This window comes from Uloborus diversus, chromosome 6 (assembly GCF_026930045.1).
Source record: "Uloborus diversus isolate 005 chromosome 6, Udiv.v.3.1, whole genome shotgun sequence".
NCBI lineage: Eukaryota > Metazoa > Arthropoda > Arachnida > Araneae > Uloboridae > Uloborus > Uloborus diversus.
In genome coordinates, this window is record NC_072736.1 from 31,979,186 (window position 1) to 31,996,389 (window position 17,204).

At 33.1% G+C, this 17,204-nt stretch overlaps 1 protein-coding gene across 2 annotated transcripts in view; it reads left to right on the plus strand.

Moving 5' to 3' along the window:
* The window catches only part of LOC129225132 (relaxin receptor 1-like), a 377,647-nt gene that overhangs the window by 341,965 nt on the left and 18,478 nt on the right, over positions 1-17,204 (plus strand). For both annotated transcript variants that reach the window (XM_054859692.1, XM_054859693.1), the window contains exons 9-14: positions 2,607-2,678; positions 6,334-6,405; positions 8,213-8,284; positions 9,869-9,940; positions 12,721-12,792; positions 12,884-12,955. In XM_054859692.1, coding sequence (XP_054715667.1) covers positions 2,607-2,678; positions 6,334-6,405; positions 8,213-8,284; positions 9,869-9,940; positions 12,721-12,792; positions 12,884-12,955 — 432 coding nt within the window. The remainder of the gene's footprint in view (positions 1-2,606; positions 2,679-6,333; positions 6,406-8,212; positions 8,285-9,868; positions 9,941-12,720; positions 12,793-12,883; positions 12,956-17,204) is intronic.

Sequence of the window (17,204 nt, forward strand, 5' to 3'; positions counted from 1 at the left end):
TAACAGAAATTCATACAAATTTAACTAATTTAAAGCTTGGAAACTTATTGCTAATGTCAATATTTTTAGAGATAACAGCATTTAAAAAAGACAGAAACGCTAGGTTTATCATGACGAAATATGTAAATATTCCTAATTTCTTTGGGGGCGCAAGGAAGTTAATTTCCGAACATGAGATTGTTCGTTAAGCAGCCTTAATTCTCAGTTTTTTACAGAAAAAACATGCTTTTTTTAACAAAAAATTTAGTTACACAGTTTACAAGAGAATGAACATACTCATCCTTAAAAATGAGCTATCAAATTTGAGAATTTGCCTATTCAAACATTTAGTTCACAATTTTTGTTGCAGAAATCTTCAATTTTAATATACTTTAATAAATTACTAATGGTAAACAGGGATTGACACATAAAAACAGCAAACATAATGACACTTATTTTGAAAATAATAAAATCAGACAAACTTGCACTTAAAATATATGTGTATGCAATTTAAAATATATTTTGAATTTTATGCGTTCATAACAAATAATAATACAAGTGACAATAGGTTTAACATGGTTATAAGAACTTTATCACTTTAAAATAATAAAGAATTGCAAACACTTACTCAGTCTGAAACTTACTCTTGTACTCATTAATTCGTCGATATTAACAACGAAAAAGAGCATGACAGAATAAAATTCTGCCCCTAAAAAAAGATCCATTTGGTAAAGAGCAATACACCAGCTATGCAGAGAAACAATTAGGTGCTACTGTACAGCATGAGTTAGAGAATAATGCAATGAAAACCTACCTAGGACGTTATTTTTAAACCCGTTTTACTCAAAACTCCACGTATATCCATTTGCTTCTCATTGCCTCAAATTACGTTCTTCGCGTTCGTAGCGTACATTCAAGTTCGAGGAGGCGTTGGTTTCAGTTTGGATTTGGATTTGGTGCGAGCTGCCGTGTGAATTGGTGCAAGCGTCAACACTTACTTTCTTGTAAAACGGGAAAGGTCTTTGATAAGAGCAGAAAACTGCTTATTGCGGGACCTTTCTGAATATGCAAAAAGGCTTTTCGTAATAAACAAAACGCTTTCCGAAATTTTTAACAGTGTAGAAGCGAATCGCCGATCTTCGACGTCGCTCCTCGCAGTGACGCTGAAATCAATGTCAAGTGGATTCCGGCGTGGCCATTCACGACGTTGATTTAGCTCGGGCGCGCATGCGCAGAGGAATCAAGTTTTCCCTTCGGCGAGGAGCGACGCCGACGATCGGCGAGTTCGCTTCTAGGAAACCAAGACTTTAGAAGTCAAAGCGTTAAGTTCCTCCAGATAGACATATTTTGAAAGTTTCTAAGCATCGTTTAAAACTCAATCTCGGCTTTATTTTGAAGGAAACATTTTTATCTTTCCGTCTTACATCGTTTGAGTAATTATTTAGAGAGGTTTTACCAAAAACGGTTAGGATAATTGCATTTCGTGCTGACGAATCGCATACGGCTAAATTACGCCGTAGTCTCCTTTTTGCAACGTTTCTAAGCGTAATAATTCATTGCTGGAATTGAAGATTATATATATATATATATTACCTCCGTAATAATTCTCTGCGGTTTGAGAGTCGATTTGATTTTTCAAGCCATTCGTTTCTGATTTCAAGCTAGAATTCGTTTGTCAGGTCTTCTGCGCATTTGTACTGCGCAAGATGGCGTCTGAAGAACTGATGGACATTTTCAACGTTGTGTTTAAAAATTCATTTAAAATCTTCTAGACCGAAATTCAAAATTTGGGATTTGACGTGCAGACCCCCAGGTTACATTTGATTTTGTACATCACTGCAGAAATTTATTTCATCCGTATTGCGAAGATGACGTCATAGCAGAAACACAAATCAAGGTTAGTCTTGAAAAGTGGCTCAATTAGAATCGCAATTTTAATCAATTTTATTTCCTGTTCTGATCAGTTGAGAGAAATGGGACAAACATCATCCTCTTCGGAAAGGAAAGCTCTTTCCAACGACATATAACGTTAGGGGGACGTTAGGGGGTGGGTTTTTTTTACTCCCTAATTAAGCAAAAAAAAAAAGTGAAATTTGAGCTTAATTAGTTAATTATGAAGAAACTAATTAAAAATTTAGAATTTCGGATTCGAGGTGCACACCTACGGGTTACGATCGAATTTTGTGCCAAGTTTCAGAGCTGTAGGTGCTATGGAATCTTCTGGCCATCGGGTACAAACAAAGAAACAAACAAAAAAAGAAGCCCCGTCACCTTTATTCGCAATTCCAATAAACTATAGGGGGCACTGGAGCCATTGTCTAATGGCGGATGAAAAAGGTAAATCAAACAAATGTCGTAACTTATCACTTGCTTTGACGCTTAGTGAATGACAATAATTTTTCGTCGTGTTTCTAGGAAGCTTTCTTTTCTATTCTTCTGAAATTACATTACACCACAAACTGTCTGAAGCCTGTAATTTACCCAAAGAAAACACGTGGAATGGAATATTTTACCTTTTTCTTTAGTATTGTTAATCACCGCAAGGTAGCATCTTCGAGCTCTGGAGTTGCGAATATATTTAGATGTCAGGTAAAAATATATTTTCTAATGCATGTTTTCCTTTTCAGATATTTAACGAAGAACAGCATAAGTGCCATCATCGATGGCAGTATGGCGACGAATAAGCACCTCACATATTTGTACGTAAATAATTTTCCATTCATAAATATTTGTATTCAATATTTGTTATGTGTTATACAAAAAGCAAAGTTCTTTATATTGGTTCATCAGAAACAAATTATTTTCACAAATTCCATTCATCTAAATTAAACTATTGTTTTCTTTAGTGCTCAGATTTTTACTATCCATCTTGCAGATTTGGAAAATACTTTACCTCAATTTAAAGAAATATGTTTGAAAGTAGTATCAATGTAATTTGTAAAAGATTAAAAAGAAAAAAAAAAAACATAGCGCATGGAGTGGTATTTTTAATTTTTTCTTTAATTATGCTTTGTGGTAGGATCTATTTTACTCTCTCTTTGTAATTTCTGTAATTTTTAAAATTATAGTATCGGATTGCACTATTGCAGCCAAAAATACCTTTGAGGGGGGGGGGGCTGATCAAAAATACATTCTGGAGATTTCATTGTTTTTGATTAAAAATACCTTCTGGAGGATTTTTTTGATCAAAAATAGTTTTTGGAGGGGATTTTTTGATCTAAAATACCTTCTGAAGGAGTTTTTTTGATCGAAATAGCCCTTTCATATGCATAAACTACTGTATTAGAATTTGCATTTATATTAAAACCAATGCCTCTAGACGGTGTTTTTACCCTCCAAACTCCCCTTTCGGCATGCCTATGTCGGATTGATAACTAAGTACGCTGCGAATTTTCAGGAACTTTTTGAACACATTTTTAACTGTTTTCAAACTCGGACACTTATTTCACTTTTTAAAGCACATTTTTTGGACTATTTATCCAAACACCTCTTACAGATCTTTTCCAAACATTTGTTTGGTGTAGCACACTTTTTAAACAGCTTTGGGAACAATTTTTGAGCACTGACAAAGTCTTTTCAGTTCCTTCGACTTTCACAATAATTACACATAACTTAAGTTAGACTGTGATAGAACTTAAAAAGGACTGTTTATTCACTTTGGAGAAAGGACATTTCTCCCTGACTCCCACACTCTATTACCACACAGCGAACATTAGCCACATTTATTAATAATGCGATAACTTTTCGCTTTGTGATTCACATTTGGTGCCGCTCATAGTGCCTTTTCCTTTTTGGCCGCATATTACACTATGGGTCTTAACACAGCGAACACTAGTCACGTTTATTGATAACTAGAAAATCGCCCGTAAAGGAGTCTAAGAACCCTTAACCGACAAAATTTTCGGCTTTCTAAAAAAAAATATATGTTATGCATAATTTAATTCTGAACAATTTGATACCTTTTTTATTACAATACGTATAAAACTTTTCAAGTTATCGTAAAAATGCGTAAACTTTCCCCATAGAGATTTATGTTTACAGCAGCTGTTTAAGACTCTTCTTCTCAGGTGCTGGTTTCTCGTTTTGCGTGCGTGATATCTCATAAAATTTCTTATGTATTTCCGTAAAAATTTTCATTCATGTCTGTCTGATTTATTATTATGATCTAAACCTAAATATTAACTAAAAATAAAAATTGATATTAAAAAAAAATACATATATTTTCACCCAAAATTTTTGAATTTTTGATATTTACTTATAAAATTCCAAAAAAAAAAATAAATAAATAAATAAATAAATAAAAATAAATAAATAAATAAATAAATAAATAAATAATTTAAAAAAAATAATAAATTTAGGTTCAGATCATAAAAATAAACCAAAAAAACATGCATTTAAAGCTTAACAGAAATATATAAGAAACTTTCTGAAATATCACGCACTCAAAACGAGAAACCTGAGAAAACGCAACCTGAGAAAAAGATGCTTAAACAGCTGCTGTTAACATAAATCTCTATGTGTAAAGTTTGCGCATTTTTTCGATTACTTGAAAAGTTTTTTGCGTATGGTAATAAATAAGGTATCAAGTTGTTCAGAAGTAAATTATGCATAACATAAATTTTTTCCAGAAAGTAGATTAAGGGTCCTTAGACCCCTTATGACGAGTGAAAATTGCTTTTACATTTGAACGAAGCCACTGCCTGTTTGGTGATATTTTGATAGTTGAAACTGTAACCTTAACTCCAGTGGAAGAACCCTGAAATCCAATATATATAACGTCATTGTTGAACACATTAACGTTTCTTTACTATCTAAAACGACAGTGTTACCAGTAAAACAGTCAAGTTACGGATCCAGTTCAGCCTTGTTACAATAAAGCATTTTCCTGCGTGCTAAACAGTACCAAAACATATAATCAAATTATTATGTCGTGGCTCGAATTTCATTGTTGAAACATGCGAGTTACTTGATCATCGGCTATTATTTATGTGAGGATCAGCAAACTTTTCGCTTCATGATTCACATTTGTGGCGCTCCTACTGCTTTTTTTTCTTTTTTTTGACAGCATATTACACTATGGGTCTTAACACCTTCTCTTAGAACTTTGTAGCACAGTCTTTTGGTTATACTAGAAGTTTTGATTGTTCATTTTACAGTAATGTCGCTTGACATCTGTCCTCCGTCGCACAGTGGGGCGAAAACTCCAAAAAGCGCTCAAATTTTTTTAAAACCTCTCTCGCTTGTTTGTTTACCCAGGCATGTTATTACGAAGTTTTTTCTATTTGTTTTGACTCAGGGTCCAAACTCTCGCAGATTTGTGTAGCTAATTCCTTTCCAGAGTCTTTCGACATATCATTTATGACTTATTAATATTAATTTCTAAGAGGACATAAGACGACATTTTTTGTACAGTGTTTTGAAAAAAAAATAACCTTGAATTCCCAAGTTTTCGGTGCTGATCAAAACTAATTTTCGGTTTGAGAATTTGATTTCTCATTTTTTTTACGTCCTATTACTATCGTTGGACACGAGAGAAATTGAATATACCCGCCTTTCCTAAGAAAGAAAAATTATAGACTGCTTAAAAGCAATTTTTGTAAATTCCCGCATTCATGATTCTTCAACTTTCTAAAGGCTCCCTTCAGCTTTGTAGTGGACGAAGGGTTCTAAAATTCCAGCTGTGGTTGCCTAAGAGGTAGGCCTGTGCAAATTTATTAATCTTCAATTGGTTTAATATAGGAAAAAAAAAAAACATTTCTAAGCGCTTTTTGGCGTTTTCGCCCCACTGTGCGTCGCCGGAAAATGGACGATCTGCACCCAGGGAGGACCATCATTTTTTGATGGCCTTCGCGGCACCAGCCAATTGCAACGATTAATTGCAATAAAATTTGTAATTGCAATTGACTGGTAGTTAACGAAAGCTGTTGAAATTATTTTTGCACAAAAGAAAGCGATGATTTCACAAATGTATTCAAATGTGCTTCTAATCTGTTTTTAAATGTGTATCCAATCGATTCTCAAATGTGTTCCCAACTTTAAGTTCCACAAATTTTCTGGACAGATTCTGTTCACATTTCAGTGCCTTTTCTTTTTGACAGAGCACGTTCGGAACAAATTTTACTGCACATTTAGGCAACTGGAACACTTTTTCTGAACTAAATTGTTTCAAACGTGTTTCTAACGTATGTTGGGAATTTACAGGGGAGCACAACGATTCGTATTCCTCTTTATAAATGAATAGCTTTGTAACATAGTGTGATCAAACTAATAATTTCTCTGCTAATTTTTAAAGTATTCTTGAATGATGCAACTTTTCTAGAGTTGTAAGATATTTTATTTGTTTGCTTTTTAAAGGGAGCTTTCATACAATCCACTTCGAACAATTGCTCCTGGTGCTTTTGAAGGTCTGATCAATCTTCAACGATTGTAAGTATTTTTAGATTCCTTCTAGTCTCAAAAAGCATTTTACGCTTTAGCTCTTGAGCTTTAAAAATAAAAGCGTGTTTAGTGTGAACGAATGTAAAGCGCTGCGTTTTTCTCAGTTCGTTATTTCAAATCCTGTCACGTAATATAATCTCATAACGCAACTAAAAATGTTAAATTTGAAATATAATGATGTACAGGAAATGCACGATAAATTCAATTTTAAGTTACGTAAAACGTGCCTTGTGTGTAGAATTTTTTTTTTTTTGTTTACTTTTTATTGTTTATGATGTTTAGTGTATCCGTGTGTCGCGGTGTTGTACATAATTACTCCGCTTAAGGTGATCACTCTGGGGTGCGATAGTTTTGATAATAATAACCTATTGATAACAGTGAAAGAATCACGAAATAAAAATTAGGTAGTTTTAGCTAGCTGTTAGCTTTAGCTTCTAGTAAAGCTATTAGTTTCTCTTTTAGCGACTGATGTTTTTATCGTTATTTAAGATGTCCCTTCTTTCAAAAACTTAAAGATTCTAAACTGCAAAAAATATTTTTTTTCATTCAAAATACTAACTTATTTTAAAGAACCATGCATTTTATGTCACTGAAGTTGCACCATTGTCAGATTTAGATGATTTTCATAATGAATGTTTGCCGCGATTTATGCTTGTTATTTTTAAAGCATACTATTTATTAACGGTTTTGCTTTTTTCCGAAATGAGAAAAATGATAGGTTTCTTATCAGATATTTTTGTAATTAAAAAAAATATATGCATCGAGAATAAAACTTATATATTTAAAATAAATGGGTGCAAATCTCGAAATTAAAAATATATAATCTCAGCGAGCGAGATTATTTTGTTTTGTTGAATTTACTCGTACCGATTTCGCTCACGATATCGGCTACGGATAATAGATGCCTTTTTAAACTGTTCACAATTAGAAAACATATTCTTTACTTTTTAATAATAATCCGAGAAACTTGCCACCAACTTGTTAGTAAACATCCGAAAAAATCACCATAAATCGCAAGTACATTCAATGCAGAATTGATGACGTTTTCAAAGTGCAACTGAATATAATAAATAATTGTGGTGTTTTTACTTCCTTTTACAAAAAAGGAAGTATTGTATTCGCAAAAAAATTTTCACTCAAAAATGGACCGTAATTTCCATTTTGCTCACCCCCGAATGAATGTTGAGTTTTTTTTTTCGACTCGACCACAAGTGGATAAGTGCCTAAGAACGTATAAACACGCGAAATATCCATTTTGACGATTCCCGAGTTAGTTACAACGAGTTTTCTCGTGACGTCTGTATGTACGTATGTATGTATGTGCGGATGTATGTCGCATAACTCAAGAACGGTATGTCCTAGAAAGTTGAAATTAAGTACGTAGACTCCTAGTGGGGTCTAGTTGTGCATCTCTCATTTTGGTTGCATTCGGGTGTTTTTAAGGAGGTCTTTTGTCTCTTTTTGGGAGGAAATCATTGTTAATTTCGATGTAAACTCAAGTGGTGTTACAATTTGTAGGACAATTTTTTTTATTTTAAATCTGGTTTCAATTTGGCCACTGTTGGTGATATTTAGAGAGTAAACTATTGAATCACATTAAAATTACCAATAATGGGAAAATTACATTAAATTGGAGTAAAAGAAAGTCATGTGAGGCACACATCAGCATCATTTAATGTTAACACCATAACTTATGAGAAAATTGTCTTAACTTATCAACCTATCTCATATTAATTGTGTTATTTTATAAATATTGTGTGCATTATGAATATTATTATTTCTTATTCCTTTATAGAGACCTCAGGAATTGCTGTTTGCGCAGTCTTCATTTGGGTGTCTTCGATAGTCTAGTCAATCTCAAGATATTGTACGTATGAAAATATGTAGTTAAATTTATTTACAAAACCCGTGCTCTTTTTGTGGGACTTAAAACTCGGAAAAAAAATTTAATGAATCCAAAATAAATTAATAAAAGCAATTTCAAAAGTCTTTTACAGTCAGGCAGAAAATACCGAAGTCTTTGAAAACCACTTGATAAAAATTGTCGAGAAGAATTGATGTAACTCAGACGGTTTTCAGAATTACATCCTGAAAAGATATTAGTTATTCTTTTGCATCGAGTAGATTAAATATATAGCATGATTTAATCATACCATTCTATTTGGTATCATTTTGTTATCATCGGCCTAAACTATTTAATTTATTATCTTTTAAATGGAAAGTTAGTGTTTCAGTTCAAATAGATTTTTATAGTTCGCTAATGCAAAAATATTAGTTTTAAAATAAATTGAGAGAAAAATGTAAATCATGTCGGACAGAAAGGAGTTAGCTTGTTTTTAAAAATACTTTCTTTTTACGCTATGTTTTACGCATTTTGTTTTCCCGATTTCAAAATTATTTTACTTATGTATGCAGACTGCTGTTTATATAATTTTGTGTGCTCAACTTAATTTTTTGCAACTTACTAAAATTGTTGCAAGAATGAAGTGAAAATGAATGACGTTAAATCCTTTTATGGAATTATAATGCTTTTTTTTAAGGGGAGACGGATGTTTGCTTTACATCAAACGATTATGTTTTCAAAGATACTTTCTTTTCACGCTTATGACTTGAGCATTGCTTCCGATTTCAAAATTTTTTTGCTCTTTTATGAACTGCTGTTAATATAATTTATGTGCTCAACTTAATTGTTTCTTGTAACTTACTGAAATAGTTGCAAAAATGAAGCGAAAATGAATGACGTTAAATACCTTCATGAAATTAGAATGCTTGTTTTCGTTTTTGAGAAATATTTGTTTTACATTAAGCCATGGTTTTTTTTTCTTTTTGAAAAATATTTTTTACAATATATTTTGCGCGCTTCTTCCCGATTTCAAAACTTTTTTTACTCATTTATGGTATGCTGCTTATGTAATTTTAAATAATCAACCTAATTTTTGGCAACTTAATAAAATTGTTGCAAAAATGAAATGAATATGAATGATGTTGAATACTTTGATGGAATTACAATGCTTATTATTTTGTTTTTTTAAAAGGTTTGGTTTCAGCGAAATTTTGAAATAACATACAATAAAAATATTGTAATTAAGAGTACGTACATTAATAGTATGAGATTTTTTTTCCTTTTGCTTAACGTATGGAACAATATTTGGTTGCCTTTTTATACAAATTACCATACAGGAATACAGGAATTCATGATGCAAACATCACAAGAAAGTATTATATCCTATTGATAATGTGTATTATTATTAAAAATATTTTCATTTTTGAAACTTACGGGGACTGTAACAAAGTAAAAAAAAAAAGAAAGGAAGTGAGCGTGGTTCAAATTTTTACGTAAGATTTAAAGTGACATTTTTGTCGCTGCCACTGATGGTGTGTATCCATTTTTAGTTTGACTTAGTAGAGACTGAGTAGTTATTTCATCTGATCATGTCGATTTGTTTTTCAGATTCCTCGACGATAACAAACTCAACAATATTCCAGAAAATCTTTTCCAGAGACTTGAAAATTTAGAAATGCTGTAAGTTTTTCGTTATGTATGATGCATATTTGTTGCAGTTCAATAAAGATACATAGTTATAATCTTTTAATTCATTCAAGAGGCGTACAAGAAAGTCAAATGGTGTCTCCGTTAGATTTTGTACTAATTGCTAAATAAGTTTGAAGAATATTTTAAACCAGGCAAGGAAAAGTTAAAAAAATATTGGGGAAAATATTCAGTCTCTCAAAAAATGAAGGGCATTAAAGAGTTTCAAATTACGAAATACTTCACGGTTGTTCTGTTTTCATTTCATGTTAATGTATATACAGGGTGTTTCGTTTTAACCTGCAAGACCTTTATTTTCGCAACCGTTAGTCCTAGATGTGTACTTCCAGTTAATTTCCAATAAATTTCCAGTTTCCAATAAATTACTTTTAAATAAAAAAAAAACGCCTTCAAAAAATACCCAGGAACTAAAAAGCAAAAAATAACTGATTACACTTCTATTCTATTTCCTACCCAAACATAGAAATGGAATTTATTTTACAATTCCAGTACAAAAACCAACTAAAATAAGCACCGAATTATAAAATAAACACTGATTTAAATTACTATACGATGAATTATTTTAAATACCTAACTAATTATATACGATCTCTTAATTTTTAATAACCTTTTGAAGTCGGGGCCTCCTATGAACAACTACATAACGTAACTGACAACCCACCGAATCCTGAATTAAACACTAATTTAACTATCGCGAAATTAGTCTTTAAAACTAAACCCACTCAGTTACGTCAGCAGATACTACCGTTTACCTGCACACGGCAGTATAGTGCGGTAGTTGTGCTGGGGCGACGCCGCCCCTCCAAATGTTTTTTTTTTTTTTTTAACTGTAAAAATTATGCAAATTGGCTTCAAACCAAATTCCTTTGGTGATTCCTCCGAAGCTCTGAGCTCTTGGGCAAATCTTTAAAGGGTGATAGTACCATCAGGACAAAAAAACATTATAGCAAAAATAAGGGTCCCAAACGTCTTCCGAAGGAGATTGGCGCCATTAAAATTAAGTGTCCAAAATTTCAAATGATCATAGAAAACGGAAAAATTGGTCGATTCGCTTGCAGTTTCCACTAAAATTATTCTTTTTATCAGTATTTTTTTGAAAATAAATTTTGAAGATGTAGTTTAAAAAATGCCGATAGAGGGCGCTTTAGACTTTGGAGTAACGAACAACAATTTTTCACCGCTATTTTTGAATCTCATTAGGGTTTTTTCTAATGCTTGTACTTAAACTTAAATTTTCAGCTCAAATTCAGAATTATTGGACTTGATTACGTCACGCAAACTGAACTGTGTTCAGAAGTTGAAATACACTCTGTCACAAAAAATACATTAACCAAGAAGAAAACGAGCGATCTTCATGAAACTTAAAATGGATGTGACCTATGACAAGATAAGGAAATGATTACAAATTCAGAACAAAAGATTGTTTTATTAAGAAGTTATGACACAATGAAAGTTACAAAACCGTAAATTGTATAGCCTCCTCCAGCAGCTATAGAAAGACAAAACACGGCGTATTATGGAGTGAAATAGGTTACCTATGACAACTGAGACTAAATCGGGATTCATCGTTGAAAAAAGCATGCCGCCTGTCTGTCACAACCCAGTTAATCAAGTGCAGCGAAATTCCAATCGACGAAAATCCAATCCATCGCAATGCACGCCAGTTCGAAATACCAGCGTCTTTCAGTCTACTCAGAATTATTTTTCTTGATACCACCAGTTTCTTGGAAGGTGTTAAATGGCATGAAATTAATGTCAGCGACCTTGTTGATACGGTAGTGGCCGCTCTTGTGATGTGCGATGTTCGCGCTCATTTCTGTTTCTTTAATGCCTTAACCAACCGCAATGGAGTGATTCATTTATTTGTACCTACTGAGCTACTACCATATCGCTCCGACCGAGGTGGCGGCAGATACGCGCGTACAACCAATTTGCTTCTCTGAGACCTACTATAAGTCAATTTAAAAAGTCTAACAATTGTGTGTATACCTCTAAAAGGACGTACGAGTCACAATAGCGTCCTCACAACGCGACAGTTTCGTTTGAAGTACCCTTTGACACAAGCTTTCTCACTTTGTATGAGCATAGCGCACTTACTCTTTCGTCGCTGGCGACGAAATTTAAATCATCTCTTACCAAACTACATTCCTGCCGAGTTTGTTGGTTGCAGCTCAATTTTTTTTTTTTTTTGATGCATACATGTTATTGTGACAAAGTGTATTTCAACTTTTGAGGACAGTTTAATTTTTGCTACTTAAGCATCCCCAACAGTTCAGGTTTTTAGCTCAAAATTTAATTCCAAGCATTAGAAAACATTTAATGATATTCGAAAATAGCGACAAAAAATAGTTGTCGTTGCCCCAAAGTCTAATGCATCCTCTATCAGCATTTTTTTAAACTACATCTGCAAAATTTATCTCCAAGAAAATACCGATAAAAAGAATAATTTTAGCGAAAACCGCTAACGAATCGACCAATTTTTCCGTTTTTATTTTATGATCATTTGAAATTTTAGACCGTAAACTTTAATGGCACCTATCTCCTTCGGAAGACGTTTGGGACTTTTGTTTTTTCCATTATATTGTTTGTCCAGATGTGTACTATCCCCCCCCCCCTTGAAGTTTTGTCCAAGAGTTCAGAAATACCCTGCATATATATTCATCATTTATAGACAAAATTAAAGGTATTACTGTGCAATAAAATAAGAAACATACTCGTGGTAGTCAACTCATAAACCTTTATTTTGATTGCAGTTCATTATCCAGAAACGAGCTGACTTCATCGCATATGGCTAGCTGGTTTGGTCTACAAAAACTTAAAAGTTTGTAAGTAAACGTACTTAATGTAATAACTATTTGGAATATCCAGCACTTTATATTTTTTAGTATGCTCGAGTATTCTTTTTTTTTTTTTCAGAGCCATATCACAAAATCTCATAACGGAACTTGATGGAACATCGTTTGGTAACATGTCGCATCTACATAAGTTGTAAGTTCAGTTTGGCTTTATATTAAAATGTGCAACAATTTTTTGAGTTAAATTTTGCTTTTTACATCAAAGGAAAACATTAATATTTAAATCGTGTGTTGTAAAGAATAAACATTAATTCCTCTTGATGGTGGGAAAGAACAGTGAATAAACAACATCCAGTGATTGAAAAGTTCGCAACTACGTTTTTTAAATAACGATTCGAAAGTTTTTTCCTAGATTAATTGGCAGAAGTACCTCTTTTTCATGTATTTCAAAAAGAAAACGACCGGGGGGGGGGGAGGTTGGTGCGTTTTTAACATTTCAATCCCTAAAAAACCTGATGCGGAACCGTAAAAGTCCCTGCACTTTTTGAAACAAAAATATAAATTAAAATGTTTTTATTGTTGTGTGCCACACGTAATAATTTTCAACGATGTTATGAGTTTTAAAAAATGAAATTGAGGTTAAATGTTAATTTACTGTTTGATCTAGCTCAAAGTAGAATCGCGTACATTTCAAAGATAGATCAGCTTGCAGAAAATACGTCATTTCATTTTATTTAAAATGGAATGTGAAATTTCTAGCGTCAAAATTAGTAATTGATGATGATTTTAACAGTATGCGGACTGACAAAAAAATTATGATACACAATGTAAATTTAATGGAACATATAGCCCGTGGGATATACCTTAATTCATCAGGATTTTTTCTCGAACTTTAGCGGTGACGAGATTGAATAGTATAAATGTGGTTCGCTAATTGGTGACTCCTCCATCAAGTACTTCTTATTGAAGAATTACAAAACATTTTCATGAAGATAGTTTTTGAAATGTAACCCTCTTTAGTAGCCAGCACCCGCCCCACATTTTGAACCCCGAACTTGTGCATTGGTGCAGATTGCACTATGTGACACGATATTTGTTTCTTGGTAATCAATATGATTTTGTACAAAAAGATCAATCCAATCTTTAAAAAAGATTACTACAAGAAAAAAAATCATTCAATGCTCTGCCCACTTATTTTTCCAAATTAATTAATTTTCATTTGAATCTTTGCTTTGTGGTCAGGACAAGTCAAGAAGTTGATCTAAACGTAGTATAAACTGTAGTAGTACGTATAGTACGTGTGTAACTGTAGAAGTACATGTAGTAAGTATAAGCTGTCAGTAAAAAAGTAAAAATTTCGGATTTTTTAAAAATTAAAATACTAATGTTAATTAATATACTTAACGTAACAGTTATATTTAAACCAAAAATTTAAATTCATGTCAAGGAACCTAAAAGTTTTTGAAAATAGTCATGACTAAGTCATATTAATTTCACAAATAAGTCACTGAATATAGTCCTCATCAAGTGCTCCTTGTAGGATATTTTAAGTAAGACTTTTCAACAATTAGGGATGAAATGTGTTAAAAAAAGTGGTAATAAAATAAAATTAAAAACAATGAGAAAACAAACAGCTGATAAAATGAATGAATTACCAAAGGGTTTATGCACAAAAATTGCAAATCACTTCAGACACGTGTTTTGGTGTTATAGGGAACACCTTCTTCAATGCAAAGAAGTGTGAGCTTTTGTTGTTACATTGCTTCGGTATGTAATTTTACCCCGTCACGAAATTTATTGCTAATTTATTCGGAGTGCTTTCATTTATTGAACATTTTGCTTGGTTTATGGGATTTCTTGCAAATTTATGACTTAACGGTTTTTTCCTGATGGAATCTTACATGATTAAAAACTGAGCGTATGTACCTATGTATGTATGTCTAAGTTACTTCTCCCGAACGCCTATGAACTGACCATCGAACCAGGTATCGATAGATTCCTAATTTTCCCGTCTTTATGTTTGGCTATTTAACATAATCCTCCGATAATAATTAGTTGGAGATATCAATTAAAAACTACTAATTATGACACTTAGATTTCAATTAAAAGTCCCTAGTTTTCGAAGGTTTTCCTCTATTCAAATTATTATTCAGTGCTTCATCTCAACTTTCCGTAATAATGCTTTTATTAAAATTTGTAGTGTGAAGAAAATCATTAAATGAAAGATATGTTGCCATTTTTTTCCTCGAATATGAACAAATAAATTTGGGTTTTTTTTTAAAGTCTTTTCCTGCAATCGGGGGATTTAAAATGTTTATTTTTTGGTTATTTTTCCGATGTCTTCCGCAAATTTTTTCCTGTTTTTTTTTGCGTCTCTTGACATTGCTTTTATTTTTGAGGTAGACAGTGCAAAGCTGGGCGACTCAGCAGGCTATGTAATAAATTTCGGCTCAAGGTGTCATTTGTCTTGTTTGTTTTGTTTGTTTTGTTGATTTCCATTTTTTGCTATTTATACTGCCTTCTGTTCCACCGTGTTGCTTTTGCAATTTTTGTGCATTAAAAGATTGGTAATTCATTCATTAAATTTTCAAGCACAAAGATATTCATTCTTTAAACAGCTAATGTTTATTGCCATTTTTATGCCACTTTGAAAGTTACAGTTAAGCGTAAGTACTGGAGGATATCGCTACTTTTTTCTGCATATTTGTAGCTCAGTTTAGCAGAAAAAACTCTCAACCAAACCAGAAAACGAACTTTTAAAAAAAAGTTACATAATGTTATTATATGCTGCTGCACGCATTCTGTTAAACATATGCATCACATTGTTTCATCTAAAATGCGCTTCGTTAATAAAATATTGGCGAAAAATGACTTCTTTTATCAGCTTCTTTTTAAAATATCCCTTATTCCCCTAAACTCATTCTTTACAAGGCACTTTTCTCTTTTCACTCCAGAGTCCCCCGTACCCACTATTATTTGTGGCTTAACCAGTTAGATGGGACCCTGAAGACAGCTCTGATTTTTTGAACCAAACCAGAAACCGAGTAATCTCTGGTCCAGCACCCCATAGGTATCGTTTCACTTGGAGGACTTTGTGACCACGAGCATATTAACGTCCCCCAGACACCATTAACGAAGGCGGTGGATCTTCGATCCAGCGAGGATTGAACCCGGGACCGTCCGGTCACAAGTCCGACGCCTTACCGACCAGGCTCTCACGGCCTTATCAATACACTGATTTCTATGATAGATCACCCATGGAGAATATTCATTTTAAATTGAATGTAGACATTTTACGGTTTCAATGCAGCAAATTATGTAACGCAAGTAATTTAATAAATTTTAGCAATAATATTGGAACAACGTGATGAATTTTGTAGGCTGTTGAAAGCCCTAAATATTTTCTTTGGCTAGTCTAGTGGTTTAGTTTCAGACACTACTTCAAATAGCTCTTTTTCCTAATGATTTATGTAAACGTGTCATGATGGAATATCTTTTAACCCTTAACTGATAAGGTGATCCCCCCCCCCCATAAAAAAAATTGCAGTGCGAGAAAAGCTGAAGTAGTAGTGTAAGTACATATATATTGCTCAATCTATTTGTATTAGGGTTTCGAGTCCCGAAATCCGAATCCTGAATCCTGCAGGATTCCACATGACGCTTAGCAGGATTAATCACGAAAGAGTGAGAGAAACATCCCGCAAAATTTGCAACACAGCAAAGATTTTCCATGAAAAATTTTCCAACTTTTGGCGCTCATAAAAAGAATATTTTCACAACCCTCATCTGAAGTTTGAATCACCTTCCTTGTTTTTAAATACCTTCCTCGTATTTCTGCCAGAAGAGTAAGAAAAACCTTGTGTCTCATACTGTCCACCTCCGAGAACTTGAGCTATATGGTCTTGAGCAAGGCCATTTCTTTCAAGGAAGAAAAACAGGAATTGTTAGGCGCAGAGTTTGGGCTACCATTGCAACCCTTTTATTCCAGAGAAAATCCTGTACCGCTTGCTGCTTCTAACCTAAATTATATTGTTCACCATATGAGCAATAACACTGCAAACTAAATTCGTAAGTTCTTAAGCTGTTTTTCCTTATTCCTATTTCAACAAATGGAATCGTTTAATCGGCCGGGCAGCGGAGCTCAACTTGCTAGAGGTAGACAGTATAATGAACGTTGTATTTACCTGACTTCAACACCTAATGATTCCTTATCTTAGAATTACATAAAACTAAAAGCCTAAAGTTTAAAGTTCCGAGATTATAAAGTGAAAGTATATGCATCAAAGTGTCTTATTTGTGCAAATGGATTGAGCAATATACGGCGACGTCCGTTTATAACAAAGCCTTATACAGCAAATTTGTGGCATTAACGAATTGCTTCAACTCCCACTCATGTTTTGCTGTAATCTGTTCAGCTTTGCGGCTGTACCGAACTTTTTTAG